General features: G+C 41.3%; 1 protein-coding gene across 2 annotated transcripts in view; it reads right to left on the bottom strand.

The window, feature by feature from the left end:
* Positions 1-18,442, bottom strand: part of LOC133939462 (ADP-ribosylation factor-like protein 15) — an 86,557-nt gene that overhangs the window by 31,313 nt on the left and 36,802 nt on the right. For both annotated transcript variants that reach the window (XM_062381569.1, XM_062381567.1), the window contains exon 4: positions 10,417-10,625. In XM_062381569.1, the coding sequence (XP_062237553.1) occupies positions 10,417-10,625 (209 nt within the window). The remainder of the gene's footprint in view (positions 1-10,416; positions 10,626-18,442) is intronic.

Raw genomic sequence — 18,442 nt, 5'->3', positions numbered from 1 at the left:
ATTGACCACATAACACCATGGTGTGTGGGGGGGTGACAGAACAATGAGGGGAGGTTTGTTGATGTAAAACACAACTGTCTGATTTCCATGGTTGTGCGCATGCACGCATAAATGAGCACAACCGCACAGCTGCTCACCGATGGGCGTGTTGGAGCGACACACCTTGTCTGACAACACTCAGACGCATCTGGAGGCTTGAAGAAGAGACAAGTTAAAAGAACAACCTAATTATCTGGCCTGAATACCAAAGACACTCAAATGAAAACATTTCCCTCTCCTCTCCTCTCCTCTCCTCTGTGTTCTCCCCGTCAGTGTTTCTTCTCCTCCAACAACTTGTAAATGTTTGCGATTCCACGTGAATACCTCAAAAATAAGAAGCGCAACAAACACCTCGTTATTAGTTAATCGCACACGACGAGCCATTACAAATGAATGACGACACTGTGACCTCAATAAACATTATTGCAAAACTGATTTGTTATGAAGCAAGAAAAAGAAAGTAAGGCTGCAAATTCCATCTTTTCTCAGACATCATTACGCACAAATCAACTACCTTACCTCAACCCTTAATATCCCTGTACTCAAATCAAACCGACAAGCTTGACTGGTGAGCTGCTCTAACTGTTGAGTGTTTTCGATGTAAGTCATATGAAATTATTTTAAACTGAAGAGACTCCCTAATAAAATAAAAAATCCACAAACTGATCTGGCAGAGGAGTTCATGTTCAAAATAGATTTTACAACTTGTTCTTGATCTCTACGACTTGATTTGTTTCTACTCTGGGAAAACAAAAGACTGATCACAATCATATTTAGGATCTGGCCAATGGAGACGCACACATGTGGCCAAGTGTGAATGAAGGCGTCTTAAATCTTAACTGGATTTTATCCACACAGAAGACACTTCAAATGACAAGTGTTAGTCTCCTCAAATGACAAATGTTCCTGGTGAAAAGTTTTCACATTGTTTTCAGCCACTCATTGACAAATGAAGTGTAACTGTCAAAAAACTATTTGGAGTAAATGTTCTGTGTGGGTCCCAATGGGTCTGGAGGCTTTATCGTTGGCAAGAAGAGATGAAATGGAGCATCATTGTTAACCTTTATAAAAGAATAAATTTCATGGATAAGTAAATACACAACTGTTACAGGCAAAAAAAGAATATTGCGGCAATATTCCACATGGTCCATTGTCAACTGGCAACCATCATGAGGATGTGGACAATACTAATGGTGTATCGTATGGAGTGGTTCAATTGTGGAGCAGATGTATGTGAAAGGGTGCAGTCTGGTTGTCTTGTCACAACATTCAGTTTGAGCCCTGAAGACAGAGACAGCGTTATCCTCTTATTGTCATGGAGAGCAGTGCCTGGGGGACTTGAGACACAAAGGCTACAGGAAAGTTAGCCTTAAAGCTTCTTTGGAGATAGAGCTCGACATTTGCATGACCGAGGAACATCCTCAGAGGAAGGCGTCACGTTCAGCCACTGGGGGGGTAGGACAGAAAAATCACCTCTAACCGCCAGGATATCAATTAAAATGTATTTTTGTTTTATCATATTACAAACACAACATTCACAACTAGTTACAGCAGCAAACATTCTTATATCTCAATGTGCTTTGAGAGGAAGGAAAGAGAAAAGGGGGAAAGTAGGAGAGGAAACATATTTGTGTAAACAATATGTTACACCAGGAATTGCTCAATAAAAACAAGCTTGTGCATGAAAACAAAGCTCAACCCTTAAGCATGGGTGAGCTGGTACTATGTAAACCTGGATGGAGTTATTTACTAGGGTGCAAAGATCAGTGGCTTAGCAGCAAGAAAGATCAGAGCAGTGTGTGTGCCAAGTTCCAATATAACAGATTTGCATATACACTTGTGCAAACGTGTGTGTATCCAAACACCTTCCAGGTTTATTTCACTGATTTAACCACTCGAGTGGAAACACGCTCCCGTCACTTTCCCCACAGCATCCACACTCTCTTAATAGTTCCCGGTCCAACATCCACCCCTGTCAACCTTCCTCAAAAAAAATCCTTGAGGAGGTCAACTGAGAGATTAAGACCCTTCAAATGGGGTCATGGAGATCAATGATCAAACAGATTCCCCCCAATGCCCCCCATGCCCCCACTCCACCCACTTTATTTCAGGAAGCTTGATAATAGAGACAAAAAGGCCGGGTAACAATTACTTCCCCTACACCATGACCCGAGCAGCTTTTTGAATCGCCAGTGGTGGCCTCACCTATAGCTGTCACCGACAGCTCCACCAATCACCGATTAGAACGTCTCCATTAACTGGATGTGAATCTCAGAAATATGGCAGCTTACTCTGTTCTGCCTGTGTTACAACAAAACAGTATAATGAAACCCTGTACACAGAATGCAGTAGTTGTATTTTAATCGCATTAAAACTTTGGTCCACAAATTTTAAATTTGCAAGAGGAGATTGAAATTATCACTTTAAAGTGTATTAAAGTAAAAAGCAAAATGAAAAATATACATATGATAAAAACGACCTTTCTACCTTCAGTGTGAGTCTTTGGCAACATGGAATCAAACCTGTACTATAGTGATCAGTTCATCTTTCCCTGTTATACCAATGTTCTCTAATTGTTATTGTGCGAATCGGGGGGTGAGTGGGTTGGGTGATGAGACATTGTACATGGGAAGAACAATTTTGGGGTTGTGGGTTTTCCATCACTGTCGGAGGCACATTCCTGTGGACCACAGGAGAACAGAAACTGGCTGCAGAGACGTGGGGTTGGTGAGGTTGTTCCCTGCAGAAAACACACCTCCCAGTGAGTTATAGGTTTTCATACGCTGGAGTAGGTTCAACATTTTTAGAGGTTTATTGGGAGTTTAGAAGTGAGGAAAGAGAAAGGAGGACATGGACAGACAACAAACAATAAATGACACAAGGGCTGCCAAACCATAAGGGGCTCACACAGTGGATGGATGAATTGCATAAGGCTATAGAAACAGCACTCTCCAAAAACAAGGTAAAGGGGTGTACTATTTGTTAATTGGCCGACACATGTTACAGTGTATAGCAGTTTTACCAGTTTTTCACCACAATGTTCTGACAGGGGTGGTGGGTAAACACGAGCAGGCAGATGAATGAAAGAATAGGAAGAGGGGGGAGTGGTGAAAGTGAGGGAGGCCAGGGATTGGAAACTTCCTCTCCAATGCTTTATCAATGGAACTGATACTATTCCGACACTGTGGTTGTGGGAAAAGAGAGAAAGTGAACATTCATCAAACGATTGGCTTGCAACTCCACTTTTAAGGAGCTAAAAACCCAGAGGTCATGATAGCTCTAATTTGTGACTTTTAAAGGCTAAAAAAATATGAACGTAATTTGATTAAGCTTGATTTTTCTTAATGGCTGGAATCTTCTTCTCCCTCTTCAGCCTTTTTTAATAAAACAAATGGGACACCAATTATAAAAAGAATCTTAATGCAAAGTACAGACACAGACAGAAAAGGAGAGGATCTGCAGCACAGTGCAGGATGGGTATAAATTCCCAAACACAATTCAATATAAAATGGATGCAGGCGTGTAAATGAAGGGTTAAATTCAAGGCGATTGGCCAAAAGTGACTTCATCTATGCAGTGCAGATGCAAAGTCTCACTTCACCACTCATCAGATGGCATTTCAGGATATGTGTAATGCTTTCGTTCACTGTCTATCACCCCCCCCCCCCCCTGCAGTGTTTTAAAGTGTGTCCCTGACACTTTCATACATACACAGTATGTAAGTGTTACAACGCAGAATATAGATGCAGACATGTTTGGGTGAATGTAAAAGGCCACATCACCCAGGGGCAGCTGTAGTCAGAGTGGGATTTCCACATCGTGCTCCATGAGCGTAATCCAAAACTCGTCATGTCATTCACCAACTGCAGTGTATGCTTCTATTGAATCAACGTATAACTGAGATGAACTCATCCAAGCAAGAGGTGCAGGTGTTCAAACTTGTAGAGAGTAAAACATTTTTTGCACAAGCACCATGATTTACAGTACAAGTGAACCTCTGAGAGGCTGCTCCTGTGTTTATGTGCAGGCCTTGACAACAAATGAGGAGATGTTCTCAGCTTGTCTTGTGTTTCTGTCAACAGCGGTCAGCAGCGGCCAAGAGAAAACATTGTTCCCGTGAGGAATATGATTCCATCTAGGATCAGACGAAGGCGGAAAACGTGGTGCATGTGAAACCGTGGATGTCTGCGTCAATGTGCCTGCGTGTGTCCGAGTGCCTGTGTGCGTCTGCCTGTCTGTCTCTGTCAAAACATGACAAATTGATAATTAATGATTGTTTACATGCTGGTTGGTGAGGAGGTGAAAATTTGTCTCTCAGTACAATTGTCTTGTTTTTCCTGGAAATTAAGACAAACATAGTTGTAAAACATAGTTTAACACTTAACACCGACCTTCTGTCATTGACTTTATTGTTCTTAGTGATGCCACACATACACTGCAGTGTAAGTGTGTGACGCATTTGAGCGGATGCTCGTCTGTGTGGTGTAACTTTGTCACAATGCATAAGCCACATCAGATTTAGTTTTGGTGCAGTGAAAACAGATGTGCTCCAATTCATACCAGGCATTGTTTTTTTCTCTCACATTGGACTAAATCATAACGGGTCTGTTGGAGCTGGATTAACTTGAGTGTTTGTGCAAATGAGAGTGTGAAGGAGAAAGAGAAGGAGAAGTGTATGGAGGGGCGCCTTTCCCGTTGAGTCATCTGGAGACTTAGACCACAACGTTTGAGGGCTTCTGTCTTCAATTTTGGAGCAGAGCGGCCTCATGGTTCAAGGTTAGACACTGCAGCCTCCCCTTTTCCCTCTTCACTGTATTTTTTTCATTGTTCCTTATCTGCTCTGTATTGCATATACTTGTTCTACCCCCTTTTCGCTCTCCCCCTCTCTGTGACTCTCTCGTGGGTTCCATAATTTTCCACTCTTCACACGGTGTATCATCAGTTGCTTTCCGTCTTCTGTCTCTTTCCTCTGATAACACAAGCAGCAATAGAACCAAAAAGACCTCTGTCCACAACCCTAACAGAATTCTCAAAAACAAGACCTCTTCGTGGACGCAGTCCATTAGGCCCAGCCATCCAAACAGACCTGCTTTGTTGAGGTGTTATATCAACAGGGTGACCTCCCCTCCACTCCTTCCCAGCTTCCTTGGGCCCCCCAACGGCAGGAGATTGATGTCAACAAGGAATTTTGTCCCACGTTTCCTTCTACCTCCTCCAGACCTACCCTGATCCTGAAAAACACTTGCACCAGCACAGAGGGCCCCAGTGAGTCCTTAACAAGCCAACTGAGCTGTATTACCCCTCCGCCACCCTCTCTCACCCCTTGCTCTAGCAGTGCCAGAAACACCTTTAGTACCGAACGTGACACCGTAAACAAGGACTTCCCCAGAAAACAGCAATAGCAACTGCAAGTGTGTGCATTTGTGTGTGTGTGTGTGTGTGTATGTGTGTGCGTGTGTGTGTTTTAAGGAAATGAGCCACCTTGTTCTGTCAACAGAGTGGCTGCTGTGAGAAGAAAGCCAATATGGAGACGTCATTTGTGTATAGTGTCATCGCCAGAGAAGCAGCCAATAGAATTTAGACCAACTAAATTTGGGCTTTTTTCATGGGTGGTGCTTGTCAAACATTCACGAGAGGCGAGAACCTGCTCTGCAGCTGTGCTCTTTGGAGGTTTGCAGAGTTAAAATGGCAAAGCCAGGGGTCTGCAGCGGGACCTCAGCAAAAATCCAATACATGTTCCAGTAAAACTCGATAGAATATTTCATTCATCTGTGGGCGTAATCTAATTCTGCAATCTAGACCACGTATAGACCTCCAGAGGTAGTAACACAACATGGTTTCCTCTACAGGTTTCCATCCATGGTTGTAACATTATACACCATTTAATGACCGTCCAAGGGAATGTGCAACTTCCTATTTACACACAGGACCCGTTTCATTTTCATGTGGAATGTTTTGCATAACTTTCAGAGGAGAACTTCAAAGTATGTCATTTTAAGAGTCGAACCTCTGTGATGACAAAGTTATCAAAACAAATTATTAATTTTCCTTCTTCAAGCAATTCGTGGATATTTTGGGATGGAAAAGTATCACAGCTGTAAAACATTATGGTTTAGTTACGTGTATTGAAACAGTCAAATTGCTGAGATATGCTTCGTAGACAGTGAATGGAGTGAGTGGCAACAGTCCACATGTAAAATAGTCCCCGTGAAACCCCATTTATACCGTTGAAGGGCGAAACTGTGGCAAGACCCGCAACATTGTACCCATGCATCACATGTGGTATATACAAGACCTAATGTATGACTTCTTGTTTTAATTTAGAGTGACCCTTCGAATAAACATTTAGACATGCTTAAACCGTTTAAACATTTCAAAGGGATTACAAAAGAAGAAACCAGACAGATTCCCCCCGAGAAAATTGTTATGGCCGATCAAAAGGTTGTGACTCCTGTTGAAAGGGTCATTTTTCAACATGTTATGGATTCAAGTTACCGTGAACATTATTACAACCTTAACTCAGAAAAACAAATGTTACAGTAGATATAAATACCAAAAGGGGACTGGTTCCACTTCGTAGTGTTATATTGCTAGAATTATTATATTCCACTTTAATTTATCATAGTTAAAATGTATGATGGTTAAGAAACATAAAAGACTTTCACCTTCCACCAGGATGTACAGTGTTTGTATACCGTTACCCTCCTAACCTGCTGATGACCTAATGAACTCGGCGAAGCTTCTATGAAGCTAAAGTTTCAGTGGAGTAGCTCCACTGGCTCAAAACATCTCAAAGCAATGTGCACTGACCCTTAAAGGGACACGTTTCCTTACGAAAAGGCTAATGGAAATTCTAATAAATAATGAAAACCCACATAACATAGCGGGTACATATGGTGTCTTATACGAGAGCTTTAAAGGATACGTGCACATGTAAGATTCTTTGGGTCTTGTGAAAATGGACGTGGCTATAGGACTGATGTAAGCACTCTTCCTGTAGGGAAGAGGGAGCTGCATGCAGAAAGGATGTTTAAATTGGCCAAACTGAAAAGACTGTTTAGCACCGTAGACAACACTAACCATGTTAACCGAGTTTCATTGGATAAAAAAAAACAACATTAATTTGAATAGAGAGGCACTTTTCATGCTTTGTTTCAGGGTGATTTTTTATTGTATCAGTGTCCTGAACATGACAACACTAGGAACAACTTTAACATTAAATATCTGGGACATTTTATCCAATGTACCCCTTCCCTTACAGCAGTTATGTAACTAATTCAATCAAAGAGGTTTTTCATGGAGACACATACTCCAGATAACCTATATAAATGAGTGATACTATGTGCGATTCGTGTGTTCAGGAGTGCAGCTGCACATACAGCACATACAGCACATAGCCGGACACTTTCTAGGGTTCACTCGGAGGCCTCGTTGTGATGCTGCTGCTGACGATGATAAGTTTTTAGAAATCGGAAGTGGCATATCTTTAATTCTGCTTTTATCCTCAGCCGAGGAGACACACTGCACTTATACAGGACCAGCCCGGCCGGTGCCAAGAGTGGTTTGCCACCTGTTTCTGACATGTACCTTGGTACTTTTAGTGTAACTTTCATTTAATATTAAGCAACTCGGCTCTACAGCAGAGCATTTTGACAACCTTTATCAATAAGTAATATGAAGACATAAATATTCCCAAACTTCCTGGAGACAAACCACACTGAAGTTTGGCGTCTAATGTGTAGTAGAGTAACAGACAGCTCAGAAATGTGCATTAGTTCAAATTTGAAAAAAATAATTTGAACTCTGAAATATTCACAGGGTGCTATCTGTGACCAGCGGCTGAGGAATTTAGATAAACCATCTTCCCAGTTCACAGAGGAAACACACTTCGGGTCTAGAATGTGTTAATAAGTTAGTCGTTAAATCCTTGAGGGTCTATACCTGTTTCATCACAGCACATAGAGCTTTTATATAGTCTTAATCTAATGTATGTTTGCAAGATTCAAACTCCCCTAACGGAGATTAACATGAAGTGGAAGAAAAAGCATGGGAACACGGAGAAATGAAAAATAAACTCCGGGAAGAGACCCCATACGGTTCCTGAGCAAATGTTTGGTTAGGGTTTGCCCTCTTGAACTCTCCAGTTGTTGAGTGGGCTTACTGTTGACGTGTCATTTCCCACTTTATTTTCAACAGTTTAACATATGATATTATTACGTTTAGGTTAGACTTATTAGACCATTAATGAGAGCAAGCAACATTACTTTGTTCATGAGCTTAAGTAGAATAGAAGCAAAGAAACAAAGAGGTGGAGTCTGTCCTTCCTTTCATGGTTTGTTATAAGATTTTGTTTCATCTTAGCAAAGATTACTCGTGAGTCACCGAACACGAAGCTTCTTTAGTGACACAGCCATGAGTCAGATGATAATATGCACACACGGGCATGGTAACACTCATAATGACCATGTAATTTCAAACACACTGACGTATTCACACAATATACACACACTTAGAAAACCAGGTCAAGTAAGATCTTATTTGAACCCACAACCGAGTTCAGTGCTCGGACTGCGGCTCCCTGGAGACTCTGAAAAGTTTCAGTGTCGGTGGAATTTAATTTATTGATTGAATTAAGATGTTTTCACCCAGACAGACGGATTCAAAGCCTTGTTAAGACTCAATAAATCCCCAGCTTGTCATAAATAGACTAAATAGTAGAGCAATTGCGAAAATGGCAATTATTCCTAAATAGTCGTTACGTCTTTATATTTAAGACAAAGAAATATAATTCAGGCTTGATGTTTTAAAGTTTAACCCTAAACTTTATTAACACAGCAAAGAAAATACAAATACAACCAACTTGATTTTAAACATTTAACTAACTAAATATGAACTACATATATATTTGACATATTTGTATGTAAAATGTAAACAGAAATGCACCTATTTTATGCCTTTTTTACAATAAAAGTTTTCATATCAGAAAATGTCTTTGAAAGGCTGATATTACTGGAATCCTTGTAAATAGGATCTACAAGTGTATTTAGAGACTAAATTCTTATTAGCTCAATTAAAAATTCAAATAAGAATCTCCATGTCTGTGTATGGGTTTGTTTTAATGTGTTCCGTGTAGGTGCATGTAGGAGAAAGGCAGAGGGAACAGACAGTGGCAGCATTAATTATCACATGCTCAAATGGCGATAGAAGTAGACACAGTACAGCATCAACTGTAATAACATCAGCTTCGTCCGTCACCCCAACCAACTCACTTTATGAAAGTCATTCGTTGTGAACTGGAATAGCACCACCCGACATGGTGCTAGAAAGGGCCTTCGGGCGACATGGATCTCATCCCTCGGTCCCTATAAACCAGTCTCACGTGTCACCAGTGTTTGCAAACAGTTCAGGAAAGCCAATACTTCCAGTGACTGATGCAATGACGGGTCAAATATGGCAGAGGACACATCACGCTAAGACTGCTAGGAAAGTGTGGGCAGTTCACAGACTGGATTAAATTGGCTACGTGATGAAAGCCAACAAAGAGATCAGTGTTGTCGGGCTTAAAACAAGCAGCTGCCATTTAAAATATCAATAAGATTAGTAGGTTTCCATGACTATAGCGCCTTGTGCTCAAGTACAACCAATCCATACTAATTAGCTAAACTAAGTTAGACTGATTCAGGTTGAGTCATACGTTAGGTGTTGGGTCTGAGTCTGGTTCTAGGACTATGTTTTTTCCAACTGTCGAAGTCACATCGGGGAAGAGCAGCAGCACTGGGGGTCTAAGCTCGGGAAAAGCAGACGACCCTCTCCCAGTATTAGCTCTCCTTCAGAAACATTTAATAGACCTGAGCAGATGATGCATGAATATGTACGCATGAGGTGAGTACGATACCCGGGTAATGCTAGCCATAACGGCCCATTCTGTGAGGGACTATGCGGTGGTGTAGCAGGGCTAGCGACAAGGATGGCGGAAAGAGAGAGAGAGAGAACAGAGAGAGGGGTGGAGCAGAGAGACGACCCTAGTTGTGCTGTATTTTATTCCAGCCTCCACGAGCAGTGATTAATTCTGTCCTGGGGGGAGGTGGTGACACGACCTACTACATGACATTTCTACTAATGCACTGCTGCAGCCCGTCTGGCGGTAGAGCGGCCAACTGCTAGGCCCGGACCACACCTCAGCTGTGTGCGTGACGGTGAACGAATTGGTTTTCATTTCAGTGCTCATGTTAACAGGCTGGAGTTGACCCACAGCAAAGGTTCCACCACTTTTTCTGATTGAGACCCACATGTCGAGTTCTATGAATCTGTGGAAGTGCATGTGCTGAACCTGATACCATGTAGTGATGCTTGAGGTTTAATAAAACACCTGGTTACCTGGTTTGCTGTCCTTGCGGCAGGCTTGTCCTGGTGGTTGGCGAGAATGAGGAAAGGCAGCGTGCAGAGCTGTGGGTGCTGTAGGGCCGAGTGGAGCTCGTTCCGTGCGGCCTCGAGGTCTTCATCAGACGACGCGCTGTCCAATACGAAGACGACTCCCTGCGACCCCTGGTAGTAACGACTCCAGTATTTCTTGATGTGCTCAGCTCCTGCAGACAGATGTTAAAGTGGTCAGCCTCTACGAGGAGTCATTGGGATAACAAACTGTATTATTGTCATATGAAGTGCTAACAAGACTTATAACTACAGCTTCTATGCTTTATAATAACAAATAAAAAAAATGTAAACACTTTTGCTGCTTTCCAGTTCTTTTTGTTTTGTTTAACAATAAAAATAAAATAATTTCTATAAATGTTTTTATTAGAATAAACACTTAGCAAAGTATTTGACTTCGGAAGATTTTATAAATAACAAACGGCAGAAATACAATACCATTCTGGACCATTAGAAACAAAGTGTGTCAAGTAATTCAATTAAAAGCATGAAAAAAAAAAAAAGACTAATTTTATTCGTGAAGAGCATTTTTTCTTTACCTCTCTTGTAGCTTGAATCTAATTTTCATTAACCACCAAGAACACAAAGCTATTTAAATGTGTATGTTGAGGAAACACAATCATGTCACATACTATTTTAAAACTCAGACATCCATAGTTTTTCCCCCTCTTGCTTTATGTCAAACCAAAACCACCAAGTTTTTGCAGTATCAAGCACTTTTTAGGCCGACTTGTTTTTTTGCTCATCAGGTCATTGTTAAGACACAGGAGTGATCTCCACAGTCCCAAACTCAGTGTAAAGTAAAAACACATCCTCACTGGATTAAACTGAGTCTGGGCTCATTTTCAAGGCTGTCTATATACGCCGACATCGGGTTCATTCTCCGTCAACAGCATATGGTTCCTTCTTTGAAAAGCGAGAACTTGGCTCCTTCCCGTCCGCTAACAATAGTTTACGTCACTTCAACTTCATGTGAGATTTTTGGAAGAGACCTGCTTGCCCACAAAATGAGTCAGTCGTGTCCTTTTTATCACCACCTCCCTCTGTCGCCACTACCGGCCATAAAACCTTTCACTCTATGACAGTGTAGGCGATGCTATCGAAGAAGAAAGGAATGATAGAAAAACAAAACTTGTAGGCAATGTCTTCCATCTTACTTTGTAGAGTTGGTTGGTGCTGGTCTGGCCCCTTTTGCTCTTGAAGCCTAATATTTCATCACCCACTGTGTCCCTCTTAATTTACACCTGTTCACGATCCCAAACCAAGAATCTGGGGCTGCAACAAAAATCTTTGACTCATCTGCAAACAAACCACCATATACTAGTCATATCCTCCAGCATGCCCCTTTTGCATTTTTCCTGCCAAACGACATAACATGATGAGCTGCGTCATCAGTTTAATGTCCCACGTGAGGACACAGCAGAGAGATGTCTCGTAAAGTCGCAGTGAGCGATTGGGCGTGTGGAGATTTCTAACGTGTGATGCAGAAGAAGACAACGAAGATGTCAACTTGAAAAGGCAAATAGCTTATTGGTGATTAGGGCTGAAAAACACTAACACTAACAAACACACTGTTTTTTTCCGGAGCAACATTTATATACGTCATGTCCGGCCTCCTACTGCTCTAACCAGGCGCCGCTGGTGTCCTGACATCTTCTGGAGTCCGGGTTTGAAAAACAACTTTAAACAACACAAAATTTAAACAGTGTATGGAAAAAGTCCAAACCGTAAAATGCAAGGTGTTTATCACAATACTTAGAGTGCATTAAAAAATTCCTGTTTTTACATCAAAGTGTAGCTTTCTTGTAATTTCTGATTTATATTTGCGGACATAAAATAAACTTCTCATCTTCTGCCGTTACACGATGATTACATTTCATTAACTCAGCTGCACACTCTCCGTTCCCCTCAAGATGTTCTCCATTATATTGTTTTAAATGTTTGTTCTACACGCTCAACAAACTTGTTGACACCATGCACACACAACTACAAAGGGGATTTTTTATGTTCTTCATATGCAGAGTTGAGCGTTTGCTTTCAGAAGACGTCCACACTCTGGTTAAAATTATGTTCCCCGTCTGGTGAGGTTACTTCCTTTGCAATCGTGTGAACTGTTGTTTCGTTATTGTTGCTCATAGTAAGGTAATTGCCAAGAAGTGACGAAATGTGAGGCTGGTAAATGTTTAAACCTCACGAAGTGCTCTCGGTGACATTTACCTCCCTTCCATCGTGCTCTCCCCTCCCGTCCTTCTTTCCTCCCCCACTCTTTCTAGTCACACCTCTCACTGGAGTGGAAAGCTATCAGACAAAGTGGCACTTGAGAGATTGTCTAGGAAGTTTCTCTCATCTTTGCCTGGAAATGGTGGAATGTCCGTCATGCCTTGAATCTCGTTGGCATCTTCTGCCATCTATTGGTCTAACGGGAGGATTTTCAAGCACGACGTGATGATTCCTGAGCGACGCTGGCAGCCCTACTACATATCATTAATCAAATAAGTGCACGATGAGTAAGACCTCATGTCTTTGCTTGTTTGTCTGTCTTCATGTCTTCACTGCTGCCCTTTGAAACTTGCTTCTAATTATAGAAGAGAATGTTTTACTCCACTCAAACCATTGTTATTTGTTCAAGTGTCACTTAAACACAGTAGTAACAGTGTAAGTATGATTCTATGCCCTCCATTAAGGGAAAAATATTCATTCATGGCATAATATAAACAGTATACTCAGTGATGTCAAAATTACTCTGATCCCTTCTGTGTTTTGGGCTGTTGCTTGTAAAAAACTGATATCAACATATCAGCTGATATATTTTTCATAATTGGCATTTTTCCCAACGAAGACAATATCGAGCACTTATGACAAAGAAGTATAATTGAGGCTTGGTATTTTGAAGTTTTACCTTAAACATTATTATAAACTTTAAACCTCATGATAAATACTGTGTTTTTTTCCCCCACATTGGATTTAATGATTGAGCTTAACTGATGTTGCTGTAATATAGTTATATATACTTTAACTCCTTTACTTCATGATAGGAAAACCTCCAGTACCATTGTTCAGCTCACACAGTGCGATTTTGTTCAGGTATTTATGGTTCAGGTTTCAAGGACACCGTTTGAGACAAAAAAAAAATCAAGCTGAGGACATCAAGAAGAAATATGGAGAACAGTGCATGCTGTCAGAGTTGGCAGGTACGAGAAGAGAATGGGAAAACCAGCAGACATCTGCTGCTTACACAAACACAAGTGGCGACAACATTCCGGTGATCAGGTTTCTTCTCCTTTCATCAAAGTGTGACAATGAGTTAATAAACTAAGCTGAGAAGAAAATGTCAGTAAAACACAAGTAAACAATTACACGGGGAGAATCAGGAGCAGATGATTCATGGGCCTGAATTCAGGTTCACTTTCGGTTTGTTTTGATGGTGTTTCCGAAATCATCTGCAAATTCAAACTATCACCCTGTATTTTCCATTGGAGGCTTCTTCTTTGATTGTTGTTGGGTAATAATGAAGCTACGGTTTCACATTCACAATCAGTTCCAACACAACTCTAATCTTTTTCCTACATTGCTCACTTTTGCAAGCTTTTACCTTACAATACAAAACATAAACATGTTGCCAATCTCTTTTCATTCCCGAAAGTTGAAACACTGAATGCAACTCCCTTTGAAGCCTCCCTAACGAAAAGCAGACAGTGTTTTTTTTCTTGAACAAAAAACAGCTACAATGGAGTGATGGGAGGGAGGGCTGGGACCAGCGAGGGAGGCCTCGAGTAATAAAGTTTGCTTACTTCATTGAGGAATGAGCTGGGGCGGGACTGAGGTGAAAAACACTTCAGCTGTTGATACACCCATCAACTGGTAGTCTCAGCACTGTCTTTTTAAGCACACCATTGTACACATTACTGACCAAGAGTCTTTACAGAAATGCAGCGCCTCTGAATGCTTGAGATAAATAAGTTGAGTTACTACGGGAAAATAATGTGGCTGTATTTCTGATTTGCCAACACACCCCTCCTGCCACTTTGGCTGGTACAGCAGCTTTCAGTTATAGACAAGTTATATGTCTGGTTGAAGTACTAATTAATCACCACACTCTTGTTATTTATACAACACTTTAATCAAGCCTCTACAACATATACCTCACTGTTTAACCCTATTTGAAGCAAAGACGCTGAGTGTACACATCCATAAGCTGCTTGTTGTTGTACATGTGACCGACCACATTGCCAGTGCAACCTCAAAACAGACAGGCTGGGTTTGATACTTTCATGATATTAATGGGATGTCCCTCACAATGTCTGTGATGCACCATTCAAGCCGAGAAAACCAACATCAAATAGGGTCATATCCTTGAATGAGGCCTCAAAAAGAGATCAGTTACACTGCTGTCCTCAGAACTCCAAAAATCAGCACAGTCTGTGAATGCAACCATCTGCTTTAAACCCAAATGACAATTTACAATTTCACTTTTGGTCAGGTCATTTTCCTGTGCAAAGGAAAAGCTGCCCTGCTGGGCAAAGTAGCACACACTGTGGTCCTGTTTGATAGAAACAAGAACCACATTGGGTCTGAGATGACTAAATCCTAGTGGTTTTGTTATGAGATGTTCAAATGCTTCCTTTGCCTGTTGGTGGCCAAAGACGACTGGTAAATATTCAATGATGTTCCTGAATGTCCCTCGTCTTGCCTTGTGTTCCCTGTGCATGTAAATAATAGACTTGTAGACTTGAATGATGAGAAAAATTACCTAACTCTATAAATTACCTAAAAGCTGAAGTAGCACGTTCAAATTTACAAGAATCTCATTCACACATTCAGTGAATGTACCATCATATTATTTAAAAATGTAACATTTGAATTGGCACTGAAGCAATCATCTTTTACTGTTAATCGTTTAATTTCACCTATGTTGTTATAAGGTACATCATTGGAAAACCAGATGATCGATAGTGTTTCAACAGGAACACTGCCTGCGCACACATGTACCACTGAACTCCAAATCAAAAGTCCTTATTTTTAACCTTAGCAGCAATACTGAAGAACAATAGCAACGAGTGGTGATTATAAGCACCACTTCTTCATCAGCTGTCATTGTGTGGCATAAATGCAAACTGTGAAATGGCCTGTCTAGACCTGACGTCATCTCACTGTCCAGACTAATACGCACACATACACACACTTGATAGATTCCTTCGTCCCCGGAGGTCCCCTTCCCTCTGAGTCCTCCTACCTGGCACCAGCAGGGGAGCAAACGCTTGTTTGAATAAAGATTCTCAATGTCAATCACCTTATTCGATTAGAACAAAAATACTTCATTTTAAAGTGTGTTGCGAATTGATTAAAATAAACTTTCAACCTCTTTGTGCTGGGTGTGTTTGAATGAAGACGCACAATCCGCTCGGTGCATTTCTTTTCTAATGGCCGAGAATTTTAAACAAGAGGTCCAGACTGGTGACACTGCCTCACTGTGCATTTTGGCTACTTTGATAGGGTGCAATGATAAAACACAAGATGATTTTCTCTCGACTATTGAACAGAGATACGCTGATCTGATATCAGATACCAGTCTGATGCTAATTGAAAATGCTTGATCGGGCATTGGGTTATTTATCAAGTTGCCGGTACACAATTATTTATTATTTTAATAATAAATGTGTATAAATAACTAATAAAAAAAGTTATGCTCTAGTCAAGCCTGACGTTGCCTCACACATGAATGAATGATCCCTGTCTCTTCCACACAGTGATGAATACACCGACATCAGATAGATACTGGTATCAGATTGGTATTCTCTATCAGACAAAGGTATCAGTATCGGTATCAAGACTGAACTGAGCTGGATCTGTGCAGCCCTACTTTTAGACACTACCCTTAAACCGATGTCTAAACTAAGACTGACATATTTTCAGTGCATTGGTCTTGTGTGACAGTGCCGCATGATGAGGGTTTTTTTCCTCTGAGTGAAGACAGACTGTAGTGAGACCACACAGTTTGTCTTTTAGCGTGCACATGTTTAAATAGACTGGTGTTCAGCTGTGGAAACCAACTTATTTATTTAAGTTTTAGTCAGACTTTGGTTTTAATTATCACACAGTGATACTTTTCCTGTTTGTGATGCGCTTGCAAATCCAGGTTCGAAACCCTGTTATCCATATGCGTGGCCAAGAAGTCAGATGTCAGAAGAAAAACAATGGACTGGTTTTCCTGCATGTAAATATAGTAGTTAGACACTAACCTAGATGAAGGACAGGTCCTGTCTGAAAGCGACTGTGGGACAGTGTGCCTTTATCAAGGCCATACAATGTGGTCAAATCGATAAGGAGACAGAGCTTGACAGAAGCAGCGATGGCTGAACGAGAGGCAAAGGAAGGACAGATATTCAAAAAGAACCAAAAGCAAATTCCAGAAGCAATAGTAAAGAGAAATAGGGACATACGGCAGAAAGCAGAAACAGAAACCAGAGCTGAAGATGAGTAAGGGAACAATTGAAAGCAAGATGGCAGGGACCTCAATGACAAATACATGAGTGAGACAAACGTATAGCTCAGTCTGAATAATCCCAGGCGTAGTACATCAGGGCTTTCTGCCCAGGCTGGTCTGTGCCTCTGGTTTAAAGGACAGCTTGCACTTATAACAAGCACTGGCCCAGTGCACTCAGGGCAGGGAGAGTTAAAAATGCAATACCCTGCATAGCAACAATATGAGTTACAGTTGTGAGTCAGCCACACTTACATGGGCTCGTAGCCTGCAGCATTTAAACGACTGAGACAGACCTGGCTCCTCGGCCGGTTCCGAGTGCCATGTTTCCAGCTGTTTGCTGTACGCTAAATTTCTCAGCCTGCCAAAGGTGTTGACCTTTGCACTTGCTCTCCCATGTGCGTCCATCCTGTTCAACTTAAGCCACTTTTATCTCTCAGATGAAATGGGTTGAGCAATAATCTAGGTTACCCAGCCAAAAAAATAAGAACTTCATATACAAATGTGAGAAAGAAAATGTTTTGTGAGGAAGGGATTAACAAGTTTGACCTTCTCTTCTAAACCAAAATGAGCAAATACTTATCCTATACTTTAACAGCATTTGGTGCCTTAAACTTCTTCCCAACCTCCGGTACTTAAGATTACCTGTACATGGAAGACTTGCTTTACATTTCATACTATAAAGGGAGAATACCTCATTGACATTCAATGGGCTTTGCGGTGGGAGAGGAAGGAAATACATGGTAAGTGCTTCACTTCTTCACACTCCTCAACAAGCTTCTTCCCTTGCCTTAGTCAAGGCTGAGTGAAGAGAACGAGCCACAAAGGTATTGTGTAAAACAAGCATTTTGTGGGGTCAAGAACACTGACGTTTGTGCGTCACATCTTGTATCATTTTTCCGCATCATTGATACAGAGCAAAATAACACTACGCCAGGAATATTTACTGTTTTAAAGGCTACGAGGAGGAAGGGAGTAAGGTACAAACAGTGGAGAAAGAGAATGATTAAATCAGAAAACGCTTGTTGCGAAAACTGAACCGTGGAGTATTACGCAAGTGCACCAGCTCCCCTGTCTCCACATTTACGTAATTTACATTTAGAAGAAGTGTACGCCTTCACTCGGCCAAACAAGAGGGCTGCATGTCAACAACCCGCCTCAGACAGCAACCTGAATGCTATAATGCACTCCACAGAAAAACTAGTGACTTGAGGGGTCAAAACATCATGTGCTTGTTTTCACCATCTCCAAAATATCCATAACGGATGGCACCATAAATCGCTCAGATTCTTGAGCTCTGTGTATTTACGAGCCGACTAGTGAGGGTCCTGGCTGGGGGGGCATGAGAACAAGAGAACAGATTTCACCATCCTACACTAACTTCTCTATATCAAACATGTCATCCGTGGGACCAGTGTTTTTCCAACCACAATAATGTCCCATCAGACTGGCTTTGACCCAATCCAGAAAACCCTTTTTTCAAAACCCCCT

Source organism: Platichthys flesus, chromosome 3 (genome assembly GCF_949316205.1).
Source record: "Platichthys flesus chromosome 3, fPlaFle2.1, whole genome shotgun sequence".
In the NCBI taxonomy this organism is placed as follows: Eukaryota; Metazoa; Chordata; class Actinopteri; order Pleuronectiformes; family Pleuronectidae; genus Platichthys; species Platichthys flesus.
Note: the sequence above shows the minus strand (reverse complement) of the source record. Positions and strands in the feature narration are given on the sequence as shown.